Source organism: Tiliqua scincoides, chromosome 1 (assembly GCF_035046505.1).
Source record: "Tiliqua scincoides isolate rTilSci1 chromosome 1, rTilSci1.hap2, whole genome shotgun sequence".
Classification (NCBI taxonomy): domain Eukaryota; kingdom Metazoa; phylum Chordata; class Lepidosauria; order Squamata; family Scincidae; genus Tiliqua; species Tiliqua scincoides.
The window spans coordinates 271,259,437-271,284,338 of NC_089821.1; the positions used below are offsets into that span (position 1 = coordinate 271,259,437).

Here is a 24,902-nt window from a genome sequence, read left to right on the forward strand (position 1 = left end):
CACAGATCAACCACACGCTGAGTAAAGAAATATTTTCTTTTGTCTGTCCTAACCCTCCCAACACTCAATTTTAGTGGATGTCCCCTGGTTCTGGTGTTATGTGAGAGCGTAAAGAGCATCTCTCTATCCACTTTATCCTTCCCATGCATAATTTTGTATGTATCAAACATGTCCCCCCTCAGGCGTCTCTTTTCTAGACTGAAGAGGCCCAACCACCGTAGCCTTTCCTCATAAGGAAGGTGCCCCAGCCCAGTAAGCATCTTGGTTGCTCTCTTTTGTACCTTTTCCATTTCCACTATGTCCTTTTTGAGATGTGGTGACCAAAACTGGACACAATACTCCAGGTGTGGCCTTACCATCGATTTGTACAACGGCATTATAATATTAGCCGTTTTGTTCTCAATACATTTTCTAATGATCCCAAGCATAGAATTGACCTTTTTTACAGCCGCAGCACATTGAGTCAACACTTTCATCAACCTGTCCACCACCACCCCAAGATCCCTCTCCTGATCTGTCACAGATAGCTCAGAACCCATCAGCCTACATGTGAAGTTTTGATCTTTTGCCCCAATGTGCAAGACTTCACACTTACATACATTGAAACGCATCTGCCATTTTGCTGCCCATTCTGCCAGTTTGGAGAGATCCTTCTGGAGCTCCTCACAATCACGTATGGTCTTCACCACTTGGAAAAGTTTGGTGTCATCTGCAAACTTTGCCACCTCACTGCTCAACCCTGTCTCCAGGTCATTTATGAAGTGGTTGAAAAGCACCAGTCCCAGGACAGATCCTTGGGGCACACCGCTTTTCACCTCTCTCCATTGTGAAAATTGCCCATTGACACCCACTCTCTGTTTCCTGGTCTTCAACCAGTTCTCAATCCATGAGAGGACCTGCCCTCTAATTCCCTGACTGTGGAGTTTTTTTAGTAGCCTTTGGTGAGGGACCGTGTCGAACACCTTGTGAAAGACCAGATATATAATGTCCACAGGTTCTCCCGCATCCACATGCCTGCTGACCTTTTCAAAGAATTCTATAAGGTTTGTGAGGCAAGACTTACCCTTACAGAAGCCATGCTGATTCTCCCTCAGCAAGGCCTGTTCATCTATGTGTTTTGAGATTCTATCTTTGATGAGGCATTCAACCATCTTACCCGATATAGATAATAGGCTGACCGGCCTATAGTTTCCCGGGTCCCCACTCTTTCCCTTTTTAAAGATTGATGTGTCATTCGCTATCCTCCAATCCTCTGGCACTGAGGCCATTTTGAGGGACAAGTTGCATATTTTAGTCAAGAGATCAGCAACTTCATTCTTCAATTCCTTAATAACACTTGAGTGGATGCCATCAGGGCCCGGTGACTTATTGATCTTTAATTTATCAATGAGGTCCAAAACATCTTCTCTTTTAACCTCTATCTGACTTAATTCCTCAGTCAGGAGGGGCCGTTCAGGCAGCGGTATCTGCCCGAGGTCTTCTGCCATGAAGACAGATGCAAAGAACTCATTTAATTTCTCTGCCATCTCTAAGTCTCCTTTTATCTCCCCTTTCCCTCCCACACCATCCAAGGGCCAACCGCTTCTCTGGCAGGTTTCCTGCTTCTAACATATTTGAAGAAGCTTTTATGTTATTATGCCTTAATGTTGCTGGCCATGCGTTCCTCATAGTCTTGCTTGGCCTCCCGTATCACCTTCTTGCATTTCTTTTGCCACAGTTTATGTTCCTTTTTATTCTCTTCATTAGGGCAAGATTTCCATTTACGGAAGGAAGCTTCCTTGCCTTTCACAGCCTCTCTAACTTGGCTGGTTAGCCATGCGGGCACCCTCCTGGATTTAGTGGAACCGTTCTTTCTTTGTGGTATACACCTCTGCTGGGCCTCTGTTACTGTTGTTTTAAGCAGCCTCCATGCACTCTGGAGAGATTGGACTCTTTTTACCTTCCCTTTCAGCCTCCTTCTAACCAGCCTCCTCATTTGAGGGAAGTCCGCCCGTTGGAAGTCAAGCGTTTTTGTGAGAGATCTGCCCAGTATTCTTCCCCCGATGTGCATGTCGAAACAGATTGCAGCATGATCACTGTTCCCTTAGACTTAGTTGGACATTTTCTTCTCTGGAAAATTCGGTGTTAAAATCGTACCAATTATGAAATGCCATTTGTTGAGCACACCATTTTTTGAAAAGTTTAACCCAAGGGTGTCAAACATACAGCTCTTTGAACACCAGATTTTAATCCCCTTACCCCTCCATAAGTGGAGTCTCCTGCTCTGCAATGGGTCTCCTTGTACCTACTGGCACAAGTCTGAGGAGAGAAAGGGGGTGGGGAGGCTGCGACAGAGGGCATATGGTCTAGATTCACCTGGTCCTGCAGCCTCCTTGCCACTGTTCCTCCCTCTCAAATGTTCTGGCCACCTCCCTGAGCTGAGCTGAGCAGAAAAAAAACTTCAGATTTAAACTTAATAAGCTTCTAATAACACTGTCACACTTTTAGTGACAGTTCGGTCACTAAAGTTTGGTGTCGCCTGCAAACTTTGCCACCTCACTGCTCACCCCTGTCTCCAGGTCATTTATGAACAGGTTGAAAAGCACCGGTCCCAGGACAGATCCAGAGCTTTCTAGAACCCTCTCTTACAACCTTCAGGAGGAGACTGAAGACCATCCTAGTAACCAAGATAGAAGGGAGGCTAACTTTTTAAGAAAATTGTTATTTCTATTATTTAGTCCTCATTGTTGCAAGCAGCTTTGGCGGTCTCATTAAAAAGCTATTAGAATCCTGCTTTGTTGAAAAGTGGTATATAAAAGTGGTATGCAAAATAATAATAATAATAATAATAAACTTTATTTATACCCCACCCTTCTCCCTAAAGAGACCCAGGGCGGCTTTATTATTTAGTCCTCATTGTTGCAAGCAGCTTTGGCGGTCTCATTAAAAAGCGATTAGAATCCTGCTTTGTTGAAAAGTGATATATACTGTTAATAATAATAATAATAATAATAATAATCCAAATTTGGGAGTGGGGGAGGAGGTATAAATATAAAATGAATGAATAGTTAGTTCTACAGTTTTGCAGTGTCATAAAGATACTGCCCCAGAAACAACAGAGAAGATCAAGTGGGCTGTGCTGGAAGTCTTAGGATCTCCTTTTGAGGGGGCCCCAAGGCAGAATTTACTACCTGAATCCACCTTCTCCTATAAGAGCACCCATAAGAGCCACCCACAGAGGCCTGCAAGTGAAGCCAGTGGGGACTTTTCCCCCAGCCCAGCATGCAAACTGCAGCCAGCCATTGGCACCAGAGCAGCAGCCTGCCCAGTGAATGGAAGCGCCCTCCCTAAAGAAGGTAACAAAGCATCCCAGGGGACCAATTATGAAGACCATTCGTCACCTTATGCACAGCTGGCAGCAGCCTCGGGGAAGCCCCGCCCCTCTCGCGCCGAGAAGGATGCTGGGAGTTGTAGTCCGGGCGCAGGAACCGGCACAGCTCACCTCCGGCGGCCAGGGAGCCGAGGGCGCGCCCACGTGGCTCAGGAGCCCTCCGCTCGCGCCACGGCGTGCGCACTACAAGCCCCAGGGTGCCTCGTGGAGGGAGAGCCGGGCGGCATGCAGGGCTCCAGCAGCAGCAGCCGCCCCCGGGGCCGCCCCCTGCCTCCCCATTCCCGGGAGAGCGCAGCAGCTCAGAGCGACGGGGCGAGAAACATGTGGGTGTTTGGCTACGGCTCCCTCATCTGGAAGGTGGATTTCCCCTACGAGGACAAGATGGTCGGCTACATCACCGGCTACAGCAGGCGCTTCTGGCAGGGCAGCACCGACCACCGCGGGGTGCCGGGCAAGGTGAGCCGGGGGACCCTGGGCGCCCTTGCCAGGAGCTGGGCGCACTCCTGGGGGGAAGGACCCAGACCCTCTGAGAGGGTCGGGTGGGCGCCGTGTGTGGCAGGCACTGCGGTGGGTGGTGAGGCAGGGGAGGCCTCTGCCTCCTCACTCACAGCACATCCCTGGTGTGTGGCAGTTGCCAAGGTGAAGGGGGGGTGGCCCTGCTGGCCAACGGATCTGCCACCCACCCCTATCCCATGGCCCTCAGCCTCCTCACCAACTGCCATTCACACAGCTGCCCAGACAGCTGCCCTGGGGCTCTGGGCATGGGGTGAGGAGGAGGAGGATGCTAGGAAGAGGCTTCCCCCTCTTCCCCACCTGCCCAGAAGACCCCAGCATCCAGGCGTGCTTTCCAAGTGCTGATCATCATCATCACTCCACAGGGACTCACCGCAGGGTTTTCTGTGCTTCCCTATCTGGGGCACTCCCCCACCACTGCAATTGTAGGGGCACCAACAGTGTCCCCCAGTTGGTGTGAAATGACTGGGGGGGGGGGGTTGAGTCCACCCCAATCCTATCCATGTCTACTCAGAAGTAAGCCCCATTATAGTCAATGGGGCTTACTCCCAGGAAAGTGTGGATAGGATTGTGGCCTAGGTTCTGAAGGCTGAAGACCAGCACAGGAGGAGGAGGAGCAGCAGCAGCATCTGGGCAGTTTCTGGGCAAGCATTTGGGAGGGGGGCTCCCCACCTAATCCTAACATCCACTTCACCTATTCCAAACTCTGTCCACTTCTGTTGTAGGCAGGCATGCCAAGCACTGAGCAGGGCAATTTCTGGACAACACAGGTGTATTTGGGAAGGGGGAGGGAGAGCTCCCCAGCTAATACTAACATCACCTATTCCAAACTCTGTCCACTTCTGTTGTAGGCACATATGCCAAGCACTCAGCAGGGCAGGCCAGTTCTTGAAGGAACTTCCACTTCTAAAAAACACAAAAGCAAACTTTGTTCAACAAAATGTATTTGTCCCCTAGTAACGTGAAAAGAGTGGCAGTCTCAGATTCCATACAAGTTATTACAGATACTTGGGATCAGCATCTATTATACAAATCTTTTTCTTATAGTTGGTTGGATCTTGTTTTGCATGTGTTTGAAGAAGAAAGGGCAAAGATGCAGCTTTTAGTCCCTTTTAAAATTTGGGGCAGGTTTCTTAGTATAAACAAACCCTAGTCATGCATGTCTGTTTCAAATAACTTGATAGTCAGTCATATTTTTAACAGGTTTACAAAGGTGGAAGTCTGCTGAGTACAGAGACTTTTCCTGATAAATATACCTAACCCATTTCTGCCCAGCCCACAGATATACACATCTGATACCTGTTACGTATATGCAACATTGGGCAAACATGGCTTAAAATTGCAACTTTACAAGGGGCAGTATTGAAAAATATTTACGGCCATATTCCCTGTGTTATGGATTAAATGCAGCGGGCTGATATGGACATCTGGAAGATCATGAGGTACAGTGCAGGTGAGGGAAATTGTGTGTTTCAAATGCTCCCCCTGGCCCTGGTCAGTTCCCTTAGCTTTCCCCATGACTGGGAGGCTAACATGTTAGGGAAATTTTCAGCCCAGGCTCCTCTCTAAAATGCTAGTTTTCCATGTTCAGGAATGTTTTGAAGTGGCAAAACAATCATGCAGTCCCGTCCCCCCCGCAGCATTCTACAGAGGTACAGTCACAGATTTGTATCATGCAACACTTCTGAATTTGTTCCAGAATTCTCCAGGTAGGAAGAGCACTTCTCTCTACATCTACTCTCCACATACTAAAACAAAATGGTATAAAATACATGAACTTCCCTTCTTGTTTTCCCTTTCTTTCCCTGCTTGTTTTGCTGAACCAAAAAAAAGAGCTCTACAATTACTTCCCCAGAAGCTCATCCATTTGGGACCCTGAATGTACACCCTGATAACTCTTTCCTATTTTTCCTATGTTGCTTTTGACTGAGGGGGGATTCGAACCTGGATCTTCCAGATCTAAGTCCACCTCCCAAACTACTACACCACCCTGGCTCTCACAAAAGCAATGCACAGTGGGGCAACAAATGCTAGTCACACTTACTACTATTCAAGAATGATCTTGGGACATAGTGAAAAGCTTACTGAAAAATGAGCACTGTATTCCATGGTAGTGAAAAAGGCAAATAGGAAATATCATAATGCCATGTTACAAATCTGGGGCTCACCCACAGTCCTGGTTACACCATCTAAAATTATAGTAGTCAAAGAGAAGAGCAACTAATGCAACGTTGCTATGATTGTAGTTTAGAAGTTCCACTGTGTTCAATGACACTTGCATCCAGGTATGTGTGCATAGGATTACATCCCAAGATGATCATGGGGGAGGTGTGAGGAGAGAGAAAGAGAGATGTGAAGCAGTTGGCAATTGTAGGTTAGTCTCCCAACACACTAGAAGTTGAGGGTCAGCTAATGAAGTTAGTTTATACTAGGTTTGGCATGGTGAGTAGGCTGTCATTCATACTAAATACTTCTGGCAAGTAATACTGTGTGAAGAGTTGTACTGTACTAATAATTGCATTAGTCTGCAATCTTATCTACACTTACTTGGGAGTAAGCTTCATTGATTATAATGGGTCTTACTTCTGAATAGAAATGCATACAATGGGGCTGCTAGTAATATCAGCTCAGTAAAGGCTAACAGACTAGCAATGAAACTCAGCTATTTGAGATAGCATCTCTTGCAAGTAAAACACAATAAAATGTGGCACAAGCTCCCCACCCATAGGAGGCATCCCAATTCAAGAAACAGATTTGAGACTTCTTAATAGAAATGAAGTCAAAAGCCACAAAGCTTCCTGGGTGACCTTGGGCCAGTCACTTTCTCTCAGCCTCACCTACCTCACAGGGTTGTTGTGAGAACAAAAGGAGGGGAGCAGCTGGGTACACCTCCCTGAGCTCTTTGGAGGAAGGGCGGTATAAAAATGTGAAAAATAAATAATAATAAATTGCTTTTCAACTTGTCCAAGAATTTACTCGAGAGATCTGCTTGGGATTTCACCATCCTGAATACTTGGTTAGTGTTTGGAAAACTTTCTGCTTCAATCCAGATGTTGCAAAAAGTTTCTCATCCAAGCTTCCTCGCTTGTCTTCACTCTAGCAAACATTGGTCCAATAAAAGCATCTTCTTACTTTCTCTGTATACAAATACTAATCATGCCTAAGTGCATTTGTAGAGTCATAGCCATACTGTTGTTAATAATAATAATATCTGAATGGGTATTTCCAGCTTCATATGATCATTGACAAAATATTGGTTTTTAGTCAATAGAAAAATATTAAAGCTGCAATCCTATCCACATATATCTGGGAGTAAGCCTTATTGACTATAATGGGACTTCTGAATAGACACACATAGGATTGGGCTCTTAAGTCAACAGTTCAAACTTTGTATTTTCATGACCCACTCCAGCATCCACAGTAGGTTCCAGGCCTGCCATGACCAAGAAGCTGCGAGACAATATCGGGCATGGACTTGAAGCCACTTCCAGGTCACATCAGCCTATGACCCATGTCATTGGTTGTGTTGTACCACACCATACCCCAGAATGCCTTGCAGAAGCTGCCTTCTTAATCTCCTCTTTAAACTCTCCTGATTCAAAATGTTGGTTTGTAGACAACCATGCTAATTGGCAGTTTCTTGTTAAAGCAGCTCCTGTACCAAATCCTGAAGTACAGTGGACCTTCCACATCCACAAGTCCTGCATCTGCAAATTTAATCATCTGCTGATACAATGGGTCCACCTGCGTGCCTCCAGAGGCTCCTTGCAATTACTTGCCTTGAGTCTCTGGAGAGTTCTCATGGGTTGTACCAGGCTGGCAACCCACTCTCTTGGCCTCTGCAGACCTCAGAAAGACCCGCAGAAGCTTCCAGAAGCCTCTGGTTTTTGGAGACAACTTTTGGCTTGACCAGAAGTAACTTCCAAAGGCTTCTGTGGGCCACTTCAAGGCCCACAGATGCCAACAACTCAGAAGAGGCCTCTTAAAGCTGCAGATAAGTAATTGTGTGAACTTTGGAAGTGGACTCCAGCGTCTGCAGAATTCCTTATCTGTGGGGGAGGAGGTGGGTTCTAGAACCAAACCCCCACGAATGAGGGTTCACTGTAGTTTAAGAAGCTTTCAGGGGTTCCATAAGGAGTCTTCCAAGGGCAAAAGAATCAAGCATGCAAGTCTTTTTCAGGTTATGTTCTTGGGATCATATCAAGAACACCCAGATAGCTTAGGGCCCAGTCCTATCCAACTTTCCAGCACTGGTGCAGCCACAATGCAGCCCTGAGGTAAGGGAACAAACCCTTCCTTATCTTACGGAGTCCTCTGTGACTGCCTGCCCACTACAGGATGTATTGCATTCCCCATTGGCACACCGGCACCGGAAAATTGGATAGGATTGAGCCCTCAGTCTTAGAGTCTACTTAGTACTCTTAAGAAATAAAGAGTGTATGTGCATAAAATGACAGGTATAGCAAAGTTACTTAGAGGAGCAGTATAATGGGGAAAATAGATTAAATAAATGATACTTTATAGTGAGTGCATCACAGAATTTTAACCAAAAAATCTATAGATTAAGTAGTAAAACAAATCAAGCAGTAACCTATTGTAATTTTAATAAAAGTGCGTTTTTTTTAAAGGTACCTGAATGAAAATAATAGACTTTACAGTACTTTGAAACCTGGCTTGCCTCTCTCTCACTATACAAGAACTATAGAGCTTATATAATTCTAAATAGCATTTGTTGAGCTAAGAAAACAATGGCGTTCAGAAACATCCAGCAATCTAGGAGAATGGCATTGACAGGGCAGGGCTATGTTATTTACAGTTGCATATGCTGCAAATTATTCAGTCATCAGAAATACTTAGCTGACTGTCAATATACATGAAGCATCACTTAGAAATAATTGACATTCTTCTGTGAATGAGAACGTGCAACATTGCTTTTATTTGTTTAGAGGTTCAGAGTATGAAATGTCACCTCACGTATCCCCAAATGCACATGTCCAGCCTAAAGTCTTTAAAAACAGGCTTCTCTTAGGATTCACATGACATGAAATGACATGAAAAAAAACAATGAGAATGGCCTAAACCAACAGTAAAATGTTCAATATGTTGTCTTCTATTGTTCTGCAATTTTTTTCTTTTGTTTTGGATACCCAGAAGATTATAACAAAGATTGATCATGTTCAAATTGGTATTAGAACAAACAACTGATTAGGAAATAACACACAGGTAAAGCACAACTGAAATTAACTGAACGAGACAAAAAACACATAAAGTGACAGCTCTGAGTAAAACTGTTCCTTTCAATGTCTGTACTAAAAATTGCAGAAGAAACTGCAATTACTTTAACTGAATTGAGACAAATTAGCTCAATCAGCATTGGATGTACAGAAAATTTAATTTGCTCAGTACTTAAGAAGACCAGAAAGATAGTAACTGCATAACAATAATTAACATTTATAGCACAGTTTACATAATCTCAGGCCTTAAAACAAACTTGTGATCTTAGCCATATTTTGTTGGGGATGAGATGGGACTAAGGCTGAGAGAAAATAGGTTGCCCTAGGTGCCCGAGTGTGTTCATGGATAAGGCAAGTCTGAATCTAAAGACTTATTGGGTCATAGATTTAGCCAGCTCTACAAAATTAGGACCGGCCAACTCTGAGGGCTGGTTCAGACATAAGAGCTGGTGCTAAGCTCCTGTGTATGATGGGAAAGGTACCCAGTCTCAGGGATACCTGTGTGTGAATGTCACATAGGAGCTGGGTATATGAGCAGTGCAGCTTATTCCTGTGATTCTTGCTCCTCCTAAGAGAGAGAGAGGGATGATGGAACCTGGGCAAATCATGTATTCCCAGCTCACACATATTCCTAAGGTCATGTGCCATCACACATTGGCACTTGTTGCCAAACTGAATATCTAAGTTAGCACCAGGGTACAGTACACTTTCCACAGAGTCTTTTCTGTGTGGAGAATCAACCTCTTTACTCCAGTCTATCAAAAGGGACTGAGGCTTCTGAAATTCATCACATTGTTCCTCAACTATCAGCCTAGCAACTCAATAGAGAGCAACTGAAGGGAAAAAAATTGACCCCAATCTTAGCTTCTGATATTAAAGACATTGAAAAATAAGCATGTGAAATGCTTGTGGCTATGCCAAGTGAAGCCATCTACAGCATTTATCCAAAATGTGTGGGGCGCCTTTCTACTCAAGAGCTGAGTGCTTACGGCCGTGTACTACAAAACATTAAACTTCATAGCAAAAAGAACATCTAAACATCAAACAGCAGCAACAAAAGCCAGTTTTAAAAATGATTTTCAGCTGCTGACAGAAGCTATAGAATGAGGGTGTGATCCACATCTACTGATACAAGGCATTCCTTAATGTATGCAAAGAGAAGGCCCTGGCCCTAGCCTCTTAGATCCTACAAGAGGAAGAGTGTGGAGAAAATAAAATGGACTGAGTGAGTGGAGATGAAAATATGAGAACATGCAGCCTTTTCTGCACTCCCATTATGGGAACAAGTTGTCCCTGAGTTGCACAGAACCCTTCAAAAAGACTAAGACCCAACACTGTAAGCTGAGCCCCAAAGCAAAGTGGCAGACAGCACTGTAGCATTAAAACTGGAATAATATGAAGTCTACTCCTCTGTGAGTACTCCTCTGTGACCTTTTCCTCAAGACAAGAAAGAGAAACAGGGCTGCACCAGCTAGCCTCATCCAACATGTCACTTGCACCCATAGCAGCCTTGGATGCCCTTCGGGGAGAAAGGCGGAATATAAATCCAATCAATCAATCAATCAAATATGGCATTACAGGAATCCCTCGTTATCTGCATATCCTGTTATCCACAGTTCCCTACAGCCCGTTACTTTTGTTTATGTGAGTTTCATTTGTGCAAAGTGATAAAGTCTCTTGCTTCAACAAATGCTATAAGCAAAAAGCTTATAGCCAACTGAGCAGGCAAGCAGCTTGCAGCCTAGAAGAGAGACTAAGAGCAACAGGAACCAGGAAGTGAACATATGCTCTTAGTCTCCCTTCTAAGCTGCAGGCTGTTTGTGTGGCTTTTTTGCTTATAGTGTTTGTTCAAGGAAAGAACCTTATCACTTCATGCAGATGTAATTCACATAAGCAAAGGTAATGGGGCAGTCGTGGAGATAGGGTCTCCCTTTATCCGCTATTTACTGTGTCTGTGGGGGGCGGGTAGAAACGTATCACCTGTGGATACCGGGGGACACCTGTAGTCAGACAGGGATACTATGTACATAGGACCCTTTCTCACCACCAACAAATGGCTGTGCACATTCTGTGTATACTTGGGGGCAAACATAAGAATGAGGATATGGTTTGGTTTCAGTGCTTGCATCTGCATATGTTGAGGTTTCCAAACAGTTCTCAATAACACACTGGAAAAAGCAGTCAAAGGCGATGCAACAACTGAAAATCCATTGCCAAGTGTTGCAGCAGCTAGTATTTTCAACCATCGCAACAAACAAAAGTCAGTGTATTTTGTTTTGTTTGTGCCTATAACAAAAGTTGGATGTTTCTCTTTAAAAAAAAATGGCAACCTTGTATTCACGCTTGAAATAATTAACTGACATTACTTTAAGCAACAAGTTAATCAATATGCCTGAAACCACGAACTTGGTGGTGATATATCAAATCAGGAAGCACAAATGGTCCATTTAAAAAATTTATCTTACTGAAAGGCAAAAGTAAACATAAGTTATTCACTGCTTCTAATAGAAGCTGGGTATAGTTCATTTACTAAAATTGAAAAACTCTGTACCCAGACATTCCTAGAGTCCACAAACAGAAAACCTGGGTTCTATGAGCTATATAAATTAAGGCTGCCATTATGTTGCACAACTTTTTTCCCAGAAACGTGGAGCTTTTGTTATAGGCCAGAGGTGTCAAACATAAGGCCCAGGGGCCAGATGTGACCCCTGGAAGCTTTCTATCTGGCCCTCAGGCTCTCAGCTGCTGAGCAATGCTGAGGTGTTACTGCTGACATGGCAACCCACATAAAAATTGGGCTTACCCATATCTTGAAATATGATCAAGATTTGCATATTCTGTCCTTTGCAGCTAATGAATTTCTTTGTGAGAACAAAGTGCTGATTTCTGGCCATCAGCTGCTTAATGATGTCACTTTCAGCTTAATGACATCACTTCCGGCCCCCAGGAGGCACCCTGAATACTAACTTCGGCCCTCTGTATGAAACAAGTTTGACACCCCTGTTATAGGTCAAAACAAAACATTTATCTTCGCTGCAATGGTTGAAAACACCTACTGCTATAATACTCTGCATCAATCAAACAAATTTACATAATGTTCATAGTGTAGTTTTTGCCATTTGAAATCATCTACTCTGGTTTTGTTAACCAGTAAATCCTACCCCCAAATCACTGGAAACTTTATTCAGCCATCTCTCCAACTTATTTCTGCAGATATTGTACAACTATTTTCAACTGTATATTGATGACCATATGGGCTAGAAACTTGTTTTAAAAAAATGAAAACTAAGGCTCTCAAGAAGCTAGCTTCTGAGCCCAGCAGTTATACTTTCTGCATTACACAGTAGTAAAGAATACTTTAGTGTAGTGGTTCCCAACCTGGCGTACATGTACTTCCAGGATCTTTAGGGGTACTTGAAAAAGAATTGAATAATGGTGAGAAAAGGCAGGTCTGTATTACAATGCCTTGCAGGGCTGGCATTAGACTGCCTTGCAGGGCTAATGTGAGGGATACAATTTATGGAAATAGGCTGCCAAGGGGTACGCAAGTAAAAAAAGGTTGGGAACCACTGTTTTAGTGGTTGAAGTAATACTTTAATGTGATGTGGCTAGCAATTGTTAATAGGACTTATGTAGCAGAAATTTCTAGCTGTGGTGACACTGATTTTAGCAATCCTTAACACTACTAACTGAAAATGGGAACATAAGAGATTCATGGCATGCGGATAACACATTGCCAACACTTTAAGGGAAGGACATATTTAAAGGGTTCTCTCTTGCTTTTGCACCTGAGCTGTCATCCTAGTTTGTTACAATACGAAACATACTTGAAATAGGTAATGTAACATATGGAAAATGATTTTCTTTTTGATTTGAAAAAATGCATTGGTCTTAATTATGTGAGACTAAAGTGTTTTTCAAATCAAAAAGAAATTTTTAGTTTTGCTGCACTGAACATACTGCTTCAACCCTTCCCCAATAGAAACAGAAAAAGAATCATTCCCTAGAAATCCAGATGAACTGCTATTTTTGAGTATACATGGGAAATCTATGTTTTTATGAACAGGCAAAACCTAAACAGCCAAAATGCAGTGGCTCTCTTAAAAGGAATCTGCTAGAGATGGGTGAAAAAGGTTTTATTTTTTGTGGATTTTGGTGTTTTCTAATGATAGAAGTGCAGAAAGCGGTGTTGCGTGTTTTTATTCCAAGGGCGTATTTTTATAAATTATCACTTTGAAAGTGTACTAGGTAGGTGATATAGGTGGTACAGTGTCAGCATATCCAGCCACATGCTTGTAGAGGTGTTACAGAATGGCTTTATTTTTTCACAGATTTCAGAGATTTGGGGGTTTTATGGATTTTTTCTTTTTTACAAAAACAAGAAGTGCAGAAAGCGGTGTTATGTGTTTTAATTTTGTTATCTAAAAAAACTCACCTCTAGAAATTGCTTTTAAACACAATTCATCGCTGGTGGCTACACCATTAACTGTGATCCACAGATGGGGGGAGTTTGCAGTAAGTTACACATTAATCTTACTTCCTAATGAAGAAACAGAAACAGTATGTCTAATGAACAAGATTGAAGTAGCTTATGCCAACTAATACAATTAATCAGAAAACAAGGTAAAGGCTTTTATTTTAAGTTTGCCAGACCTGCTTGAGATGAAATATTGCTATGTAAATAAAAATCTGAAAATCCAAGATGTGATGTGCAGATGTAAACATTCCCAAGCTCCTAAGTGTAATTAGGAGATAAGGAGCATGTTACAAGCCTGCAGACTTCCCCTATCTTTTCTGGAGCATTACCTCTGCACATAGCAGACTTAAACCAGAGTTTGTAACCAGGTTTAAAAGCTAGCTTTGGAAAACCCTGGTTGACGCAAAGAGCAAAATGATGGGGGGCGGGGGTTTGCAAAGGACTGAGGAAGACCGAGTGGGAAGGCGTCCATGGCATACTTCCAGTCTCCTAACCCTGACCAGGAACATTTAATTTACACCAGGGATGGAAATTATGAGGGATGCTAGCCAAAACATAGTATGAAAACAAACGTGCAGCGCAATCCTATCTTGCACTGGAAAAGGCAGGCCAGTAGGCCTGCGCTGTATCCAGCACAAGATTGAGGCCAGAAGCGGCTCAGCCAGAGGCAAGGGGAAAATTTTCCCCTTACTCCCAGGTAAGCCACCACAGCCTCAATGGGTCTCCTTGGGTTTGTGCCATCTCAGGTGGTAGCACAAGTTCGAGGAGAACAGAGCAGTTTCAAGCTGCTCCCCGCTGCTCAGGGAATGGGGTTGGAATCTGGCATAACAGCAAGGTCCCAGCTCCACCTCCCACTGAACGTTCCCCCCCCCCTAGAACACCTCTCTCCTGTCTCCTCTCTGCCCTCTCCAGAGCCCTACATTGGCTGAGCTCGGCCAACGCAACCCTTCCTCCCCAAGTCAGCGCAGAGGCTAGATGCAGCCTCCAGGGGGCGGCACACGTCCCTGCACCGGCCTAGCCGACTCCCAAGGAGGCACAAACCTGCTTTACGGCATGATTGCAATCTTCCTGGGGTTCAACAGTTAGGATTGCACCCTTAATAGTACAGACGTGCCCTCTGTGGGGGTCCATTCTGGAACACCTCCCTCCCTCAGTAAAGTGAAACTGCTGTCATGAGCAAACACCTCCCCCCGCCCTCTGGAGCACCGCTCCCCTCACCTCCAGAGGGTCCTTTGATCCCAGCAGAGACCACGGATGTCCTCATACTGAGCCTTAAGGTAAAAAAATGTGACTTCCAGTTTCTCTGTGAAGCCAGAAGTGATGTGTTTTAATGCCTTATAAAGCATTAGGTGGTCTGGGAAAGTCTCCCCTCTCTTCCAGAGGGGACATGCGGGGGGGAGCACTGGAGACCCCATCTGTGGATATAGAACCCCCCCTGTATTTGCATTTCCAAATAGATCTTCTTGAAGCACATGAAGTTTTCAAAGAACCAGAAACTTAATATTGTCTTAATGTTGTTCTTGGCTATAATGGAATGCCATCAGCTGTGTAATAACTGAAAATGCTTATACTGAGTGACAAAATAGAATACTGTTCATATAACTAAAGAAAATTCCTTAGAAATCTGATGTGGACTTCTGGAAATGGGAAATATTTTTGTCAGCTTTGCAGTTTTGTGAAGAAATAAGCCCTGTCAACAAACTACCATAGATACTCGCCTATAGGGCGATAAATTTGTCCCAACAGATAGCTCCTGAATCTACCCTTCGCCTTATCTGCGGGGCCACTTGGGGTCAGGGCTGTTTCAGGCACAATATGGAGCAGCTGTGGTGCTGCTGGGGAGGGTGACGCGCCACTTGTTTCCCCACTGCGCACGGGTAGCCTGCTGCTCCCTCCTTCCCACCTCGAGCAGGGAGCCTGACGGAGCTGCTCCGCTCGCCTGCCTCCCTGCTGCTCCTGGGCATTGCAGTCCTGCCACTCAGGCTCCCTGAGTCTGGTCTCCTTGGCTCTGACTTCCTCCTCCTCCACCCCTGCTCATCTTCGCAAGGACAGGAAAGGGGAACAGGAACCTGGAGCGCCTCCCATGCCTGTTGTCAGTGGTGTTTACTCCCAGGAAAGTGCGCATAGGATGGCAGCCTTTGAGCCCAAGCCTGTGCATGGCTACTCAGAAGTAAATTCCACTGTCAATGGGGCTTACTCCCAGGAAAGTGCGCATAGGATGGCAGCCTTTGAGCCCAAGCCTGTGCATGCCTACTCAGAAGTAAGTTCCATTATTGTCAATGGGGCTTACTCCCAGGAAAAGATTGTAGCTTGAAGATGGGGTGAGAAACGGGAGGGCTGCTTTTTCATGCGGTGTTTACAGCTCTGCATCTGCTTCTTCCAAGCAAGAGGGAGGAGGGGAGCCCCCCACACAGCCTCCCGCCCATCCCCACTCCTGCACTGCCTGCTTCTCTCTGCCCTTCAGCAACAGCCCCTCTCTTCCCTCTATGAGCCTTCACTCTGTTGTACTGTTTTCTCCCCCTTCTCTTCTCCCTTCCCCACTGTCCTTCTTTCTCTGCCCCATATTTACAAGTCATGCAATCAGGGAAACTGACCAGGTAACCCCCTGACAGCCTTGATCCTGCTGTAAATCAAGAGGAGGAAACAGCCCTCAGACCAGGTAAGGGTGGGCTTGTTGCAGCTGCAGGATGCACCTTCCCTGAAAGTGGAAACACTCCCATCAAATGTCTCACAAACTACAATTCAGAGCACCATTACTTAGGAATAACACCCAGGGAAAGCAATGGATTTGCTTCTGAGTAAATAGGGTTTCAGCTATGTGCAGCTGCACTTGGTCACAGCCATTTGCTGTTGCTTAACTGTGCTGTGAATTGAATTGCACACTCCCAGTTGTGTTCTAAGTTGTATGTTATATGTAGAGCTTCTGGCTTAAGAGCAGAAGACTCTGCCTTTGCACTGTTTTGCATCAGAAGTGTCCTGAGAAATTTTGAGTGATAGATCTCTTTTTTTGTTTGTTTGTTTTTTCTGTGCTGGTCTTCAATCAGTGGTTCATACATGAACTGATCACTAAAAATTAGCTATTGGTGGGGCTTTCACAGTCAACTAGCTACCTCCCTTCCTGCCTTGCTGGCCCTGCAAGGCATTCTGGAGCACTGCCATTATTCCATGCTCTTTCAAGTACCCCTAAAGGTCCTGTTGAGTGCCCCTGGGGGTACATGAACCCCAGGCTGGGAACCACTGTTCTATTAGTATGTTGTTTACAGTGCAGTTACTCTTTGATAGTGTTTACAAAAAGATGGTGAAGACCAGAATTTAAAAGTTTATGAATAAATATGAATCTTATGATCTTTTACTATATTTTTAATAAATTAGAGACTGTCAGTTCTTAGGTAACACTGGTAGGTTATTTTTCAGGATCTGGCCTAGGGTAAAATCAGACAATACTATAATCAGACACACACACCCCAAGTTTATGACCCCGACTTATCCAAGGGTCGTAGAAAATTCTATGATTCTTGCCTCAAAACCTGCCCTCGTCTTATCTGTGAGATCAACTTATAGGCGGAGGTCTGCGGTAGTTCACCTCAGCCAACCAGATTTCAGATTGTTTAGTTCCACTGAGGCCTCTTGGGTTCGACAGAAGCCAATAGGCCTAAAATGCCTTACATCCAAATATTAAGGCCAGAGCTGGCACCAGGGGTCAGCCAGGTTAAGCACTGGCAAGGAACCGTTCTTATCAGAGGCCCACCTTGCCGGGCTACCTTCTGAACCCTGACCATAGTGGGAGTACTCAATGCATCATAAGGGGGTGGGCAGAGGGAATCATGGGGGGCTCAGTGCCGGGCTTTGCCCCAAGGCCCCAGTAACATGGTGCTGACACTGATTAAGGTCTGGCTAAAAGAAGAGGATAGAAACAGTGTATTAAAACTACAGGAGGACATAAAATTTAGACACAGAGAGGGTAGGTCCTAGCTTTGCAGTTTGTGTGTGTCCCAGAAGAACCAAGAAACAAAAGCTGCACTCTAAACACTTGTCACTGGACACAACATCAGTCAGAACACAGTAGCAGAAGGAAGTGTCCAGATGATCCAAGTATGTGACCTACTTGTCACAAAGCTACCAAAACCTGCTGTGCCATTCACACCACCCTGCACTTGCCACTGACCTTCCTGATGGTGCAAAGACACAGTGGTTTAGCCTCTCTGCCGCTTCCCAACATGCATCTTTAAAATACAAATGGTAGAAGTAGCCATATTACTGACACAAATAATACTTAACAATTGTGTAGTGCTTTTCAGTGTTCTATGTGCTTGGCATATCTCATCTTGTTGTATCCTTTACAACAACCCTGGAAGGTAAGGATTACTATCCCCATAGCTGAGAATCTGACGGTGTGGTTTGTCTAAACTCACCTAGTGAGTTCATGGCAGTGGGCAAATTCAAACTGGGGAGGTTCTGATTAATAGACAATTTGTTTTGCTGCCACAATACACTAGCTCAAAGTCCAGTGGATACCAGTGGGGACCACTGTCACTCTTCCACCTTGTTTCATTTACTAGCTAGAGTTTTTGGTTGAAGATGAGCCAATATCTCTCAGCCACTGTAGTGCATAATTCCTTCAGAGATGTTATCATCTTTGTCCTGAACACTATTCTGTCCCTGTGGTGCTGCAGAACGGACTCTGTTGCAGACAGATGATCATTGTGTGGCTTCAGCTGAAGTTCCCACCCACCCCAAATGTTCCCCATTTGCAAAAGGCAAAGGCCAGTGCAGAAACAACCAAAGCACTAAATCAAAAGTTTCACAGTCAAGAAGTGGTTGTCATGTGCTCCCTTCCCCTCTCTGCTTGTGATCAGATTCCCATTACTATGCTTCAGAGCCAAGTCTGACCATTCTAACCTGGAATAAGAGTGCTCCTGAAGTCACATTTAAAATTAGTGCCCTTTATTCATTATGAAGCTAGGAAAGACCCTCGCCTGAAACCCTCGATGGCAGCTGCCAGTCAGTGTAAACAGCACTGAGCTAGTGGACCAAGAGGACACTGAGTAGTGGAGGGTAGTTGCCTGGATTCATAGGCTTGCCTGGATACAACCTAACCCATCATTGGGAGATAGCACCTCTTCCTGCAACCCACTCCCTATTGTTAAACCACAGTTAATGTTGCAGTAGTTGGTCCCAAGAGTCAACTTCTTGGCTACAGTTATGCCCATTTTATGAAGGTTGAATATGTAATTTCAAGGCTTATCACGTGTGCTGCTCTTTAGGCCAATTATGAGACTGCTCTAGTTTAAAATGGGTTTTATGCCACCCACGGTCACAGTCTCTCACAAATCAAGCTATACTTTGTTATAAATAAAGGTCACTTGCTTGCAAATAGATTGCTTTTCTGTTTGATGGTCTTGTGGGTCTTTTTGTTTGTTTCCATTTTTCTACTGATTTGACAATAAGACATTTTACTGAAATAGTGATGTTTCTCTTAATTTTAGCCTGGAAGAGTTGTGACACTTATTGAAGATCCTGAGGTAGGGTAGTTATATTTTTATATGCTGTTTAATATATACATGGTCCTGTAGTACTCAAAACATGTTTGATAATATGAGGCTTAGGGCCCAATCCTATCTAACTTTCTAGCATCAGTGCAAGCACAGTGCAGCCCCGAGATAACGGAACAAACATTCCCTTACCTTGACAAGGCCTCCAAGACTGCCTCCCCAATACAGGAAGCAGTGCACGCCCCATTGGCACTGCTGCATTGGCACTGGAAAATTGGATAGGATTGGGTCCTAAGTTTCCTTAATTTTGAAGAAAATAAAGTTAATATTTATTCAAGGCCACAGTATGGATTCCAGAAAATAGCCTTGAACTAATCTGTTCTGGACAGTAAATCAATTTAACAATTCTTTAATACAGCACTTCAAATAAATATTTTTTTCCCCAGTTATTGCTAGAAAAATAAATCATCATTAGTGCAGGTAATAACTCCAATCCAGCAATCTCCCTTCACACATAAAAGGACATAGGGCAGAACTTCACATTATCAGGGCAAACGTGCATTTCCGAGCCTGTTTCTCCAAGATAAAAACTCAAGTGGAGGAATCATGGCCATCATTTCTTCCCTACAGATGTTGGGAAGCCCCTATGAGGTTTATGCCTGCTGCACAAAGGGGAGAGGGGAACAGATGATTACTCTGCCTTTTACATGTTGAAATCTTCATTTGATTCTGCTATCTGTAGGTCAGAAGGATTTCTCTACTGGCCGACCAGGTAGAGCTGTAAATCCATTTCTGTACCCCCAAGATGACTGATATGCCATCTTAGATAAAGAGCCCCACCCCCTATATTAGCATTACCAGGCCAACCTCAACCTGGAAATCCCATCTTTGCCTAATAGTATGTAGTTCTGGCTTGCATTTATTTATTTTCCACGATTTTATACCGCCTTTCCTCCAAGGAGCTCAGAGTTGTGCACATAATTCCTTCTCTCCTTTTGTCCTCACAACAATCCTGTGAAGTAGGCACTGGAGTAGCTAGAGGGGGGCGGCGCACTAAGTTTTGCAGGGAGCTTCCCTGCAGTGTGCAAGTGGCCCCTCCCCCTTCCCTTGGGAGCCATTTGCATTCATTTCCCCCCAAATGGCTCCAAAGGGGAGGGGCCACTTGCATGGTGCAGGGAGGCTCCCTACAAAACTTAGTGCGCAGTCCCCCCCTCACTATGCCAGTGAAAGTAGGCAAGGCTGAGAGATAGTGACTGGCCCAAGGTCATCCAGGAAGGCATAGTGCTGAGCTTTCCCTTTTTTGCAACCTACTTAGTAGAAAATCCAACTGTTAAAAATCTGGGTTCCACTTTGGTTCAGGTTCATCAGTATTTTTCAACTTTCCAGGCCAATTCCAGTTCAGACATTACCTTTAAAAAGTGATTCAGTCACCTGTTTACATATCATTCATGAAGAGTATCAAAAATTCTTGCTTACAATGTGACTGTGTAAAGTGAATGCAATAACTACCTGAGGGGGAAAGCTTAATTGTTTGCTTTTCAAGTTTTTAAAGGTTCCTATAAACCGAATATAACAGGGTAGAAAACACCAAGAAAATAAAACATCAATTATATGATTAACTAAGCGCCTGATGATTAAATCTTCCTTTGAACTAGTTGCCATTTTGAGTCTAGGAATTTCATTTTGCTTCAAGGTACTCGAGAGAGATTTTGAGTTCTGGTTCTTTGAAAATCTCTCTCTGAACTGGTTTTTGGATTCAGTTCGAGTGCCCTGCTATTGAAAGCTCATGCACTGTAGTCACTAAGGCAACAATTCTGTTCACCAGTAGTTCCCAAACTGGTGGGTCGTGACTCGTGACACACCAGCCAGGGAAGCACTTAGGTTTGGCCCCTTAAGAAGTGGGGGCACGGGACTGCAGCAACACTATTCCCAGGTTCATGCTGCTGCTGGGGAAACGGGGGGGGGGGGGTTCTTGCACACCTGAAGCCACTGACAGGGCCTAGGGGTGCAGGGAGCCCCGTGGACTTCTCCGCAGGGCTCCCCGGGTCTGGAAAATTTTAAAAACGTGATTGGAAGCCTCTTCTGGTTTCCTGTTGCGAAACCAGCAATGACTTACGGTCCTAACTTTTTACATTTTCTGCAGAGGTTCTGCAGGGCTCCCTGTACTCTCCCAGACCCTGTCATTGGCTTCAGGTAAACCAGGAACACCCCCCCTTTCCCCTTAAGCAGTCCCCCATTTCTGAGTCTCCACCTTTTCTTCCAATCACCCCCAGTTCTCCATCTGCAATATGACTATAAACATTTGCTAATCTTCTAAGATTGTTGTTATTTCCTGAGAAAATTAATGTATGTGAAGCACTTCTTTGAATACTCCGAGGAATGAATTTTATTTATTATGTAATTTGCTGCCTTTCCAATAGATTCAAGGGTATTTACATTGGCAGGCTGGCATTTTTTCAAATGGATTTTTAAAAAATAAATATTCTTCAATTCATATAGAACCCTTAATTCTCCAGTGTGAAATGATCATAGTATCATGCTAAATTGCAGTATTACTACTCTTAGTATTTCACCATGTACTTAGTCACATCCATCCTTAACCATAAACCAAGCCATAATCATCTTAGCCTTTCTGATTAAGCTTTTCTTGCTCCTCACCTAGCTTCACTGTATACAGTGATAATCCCAATTTTTAAAAGTTTCATTAAGGCAGCATTGGAGTGCAACCTGCCTCAGATCCCAGTGGTATTCCAGTTTTGATTTGATCAAGGCAAACTACATGAAACATTGTTTCCCTTAACCACTAACCCTGAACTGAGATGAGTGTAATAGCAAGCATAGACTACAACCATTTTTGTAGTTGACAAAGCAAGCAAAATGCAGCACAGTGCCTGTCATTGTGACTTTTCTGTACCTTTCTGGTAAGTGTTTTTTCACATTACTGTGCAGTTGGACCCCATTATGCTAACTGACAGATTCCTCTATAAGCAAAGAATGGCTTGGCTGCTTTTCCCCCCCTCAACTGTAGTTGTACTATAAAAACAAATCCAAATCAATGCAAATAAGATTTTTTTTTCCTTCACACAAGGTTAAAAGTATGGAGTGACAACAATGAGAAACTACTAATTGGCAATTTTCTCATCTTGGGCTTCATTCAGATTCCACTCAGCTGGCAAATTTACAGCCTAATCCTATGTATGTTTACTTAGAATGCTGTTCAATTAGGCTTACATTCAGGTAAGCAAGCATAGGATTACAACTGTAAACCTGTTTTAACTGTATATTCACAGAGCTGTGTACAGGTATAGACATTTGAACAGGATGTAAGTTGAACTATCTGCCAAACAGAAAAAGTGATTAATAATCATGATTAGATAATTGTGCATCCTTGACATGATGCAGGTCCCAGGTTCAGTTCCTGGCATCTCCAGGCTGGGCTGGTAAAGACCTCTGTGTGAAACTAGTCAGTTTAGATAATCAAGATGAACCAATGGTTGCTTTACTTTCCCCCTGCTTCCTGCCCTCCCCCCCCCCCCAAAAAAACTTATCCTCCAGCTGGACTCTGACAATAGAAATAAGCCTACGTGGGGGGGGGGTGCAAGCTGAAAGGAAAGTTTAAGAATCTCCCATTGCCAGTTCTCTATAATATCCCATCCTCAGCATTAGCATTACCTAGCAACCATGGATTTGGGAACAGGTAGAGCAATATCTTGCATTTTCATCTGGTAAGGGACCAGAGCATAGATGAAAATCAAAAATGGATGAATGTTAAAGCATAGCCTTATTTAGCTTCCAAATTTATTTTGGCCAGTGAAAAATTTAAAAAACTATATAACACGTGCAAATGGGTGCAAAACCTAAATAAACAAAAATAAACATAAGACAACGAATGTTCTGGAAGGTTGGAGGAAAGAGGAAAGCATGTGGGTAAAATTTGAAATGTGGGCATAATTGAAAGCAGTTGAAAGAGCAAAGTGATGAAAGTCAAGGTATGCCCGTATTTGCTGAGGTTATAGGTAGTTCCCAGTTCTAACAAACCCTGTTTCTGTCTGTTTTAAGGAGTTGTGTTTATGTACTATTGATAGACAGCGCTGCAGAGATTAGAGCAATTTAAAGTAAATCCCCCGCAAATTTTTCAAGGCTTCCTTTTGCATCCCTTTATTTTTTCAGCACAAATAAAGGTATGTGTGTGACCTTTCTGGCTGCATTCTTCAACAGGGCTGCGTATGGGGTGTTGCATACAAACTGCCGCTAGGACAAGAAGGTGAAGTGAAAGCATATCTTGATTTTCGAGAGAAAGGCGGCTACAGGACTACAACTGTCATTTTCTACCCCAAAAATCCCTCAGTAGAGCCATTTGACGTGCTGTTATATATTGGAACCTGCGAAAACCCTAACTACCTTGGACCAGCGCCTCTAGAAGAAATTGCCATGCAGATTTTTAAAGCAGTTGGTCCCAGTGGAAGAAACACAGAATATCTTTTTGAACTCTGCAACTCCCTCCGGGATCTTGTACCAGAAGATGTAGATGAACATCTTTTTACTTTAGAGAAACTAGTAAAGAGACTCTTGGAAAAGGAACAAAATGAAAAGCTTAATTCCATATAAAAAATCACCATGTGGTTTTCAAACAGTCCCTTCATCATCAGAATAACAGTTTCATTGACAACAGGAGAATGATTTGGAGATGTTCCATCTGGACTTATTTTTCATGTTTCATTCAGGGTACTACTGTTACCAATCAGTAGAAAATTATGTTTAAAGCTATGTTTTCAGGAGTTTTCAGGGGGATGAATTTTGAATTTTGGTAAAAATTTTAAAGAATGATATTTTCTCCATGTCTCAAACATGAAGAAATAATTTAGGCCCCTTTTAAGTTTAGGAAAATTTCCTTGATTTGAAATTTTGATTTTTTTTTTCCCCTTTAAAAAAATTGTAGTTTGGAACTAGATCCTGCATTCAGACAGACTATGGAAGCATACATATGCAGATGTAAGTCCTCTTGACCAAAGACTTGCTTCTTAGAAAACATGCAAAGGATTGGGCGGTATATATCGATTTGGGCCACAGTCCTCAATTCATATTGAAGAGCAATCCCAGTGAGGCCAGTTGATGGTGACTAGTAAGAGTTATAACTGATGCCAACATCTTATGCTCACTTACTAGGGAATACATCCCATTGAACCCAATGGTATTCACTTCCAAAGAAATATGTAGGATTGCACTGTAAATGGCAGTTATTCATGCAAGGACTGGGTCCTACATACAGCCACACTAGAAAAGTTTCAGTAATTGTACATTACATGATATTTATCATTAGTTCAGTTTCATCAACTCAGTGGTTCTGTCATTTATATAGACCTATTTACCCTTTGAGAAAATGAGCACATAATTTAAGATGCTCGTAATAACGTCAAGAACTTTAGAAACAATATGTTACTTATACCATATTGGTGCCTTATTTTTTTTATCACAACACATTTTAAAAACGGTTAAAAGTAACTGGGAATATGACTTGAATCTTCAATGGCAAGAATGTTCAGAAACTCCCATCTGTAAATCACTAGGCACAACATTTTTCAGAAATATTTAAATGAGCTGAGAAGGCCACGGGTTCAAAATAGACTTTGGAGTTGTCCCAGTGACTTGAGCTCCAGGAATTAAACTCCAGGATGCAACTTTCCGGCTCCTTTCTGTAGAGCAGTTCCAGCAGCCAAGTGCAGACATAATGCTGTATGAGCTCACAGCCCACACAGTATGCTGAACAGTGGGCTTTAGATCCCTACAGTCTTCTCCCTGCCCCCCCCCCATATGAA

The 24,902-nt window shown here is 43.6% G+C and overlaps 2 protein-coding genes across 4 annotated transcripts in view; one reads left to right on the top strand and one right to left on the bottom strand.

Annotated features, from left to right (window-relative positions):
• ASB3 (ankyrin repeat and SOCS box containing 3) overlaps positions 1-24,902 on the bottom strand; it is a 58,720-nt gene that overhangs the window by 28,118 nt on the left and 5,700 nt on the right. The gene's annotated exons all lie outside the window — the stretch shown is intronic.
• On the top strand, positions 3,519-23,963 carry CHAC2 (ChaC glutathione specific gamma-glutamylcyclotransferase 2). The gene is made up of 3 exons (XM_066611912.1): positions 3,519-3,826; positions 19,081-19,116; positions 23,305-23,963. Exons 1-3 carry the CDS (start codon positions 3,596-3,598, stop codon positions 23,692-23,694), a joined length of 657 nt encoding a protein of 218 aa, XP_066468009.1. The 5' UTR covers positions 3,519-3,595; the 3' UTR covers positions 23,695-23,963.

Bases quoted from the DNA above. Each gene is read 5' to 3' on its own strand.
- CHAC2 (XM_066611912.1), top strand. From the start codon at position 3,596: ATGCAGGGCTCCAGCAGCAGCAGCCGCCCCCGGGGCCGCCCCCTGCCT. The intron at 3,827-19,080 runs GTGAGCCGGGGG...TCTTAATTTTAG, and splicing joins ACCGCGGGGTGCCGGGCAAG to CCTGGAAGAGTTGTGACACT. The intron at 19,117-23,304 runs GTAGGGTAGTTA...ATTCTTCAACAG, and splicing joins CACTTATTGAAGATCCTGAG to GGCTGCGTATGGGGTGTTGC.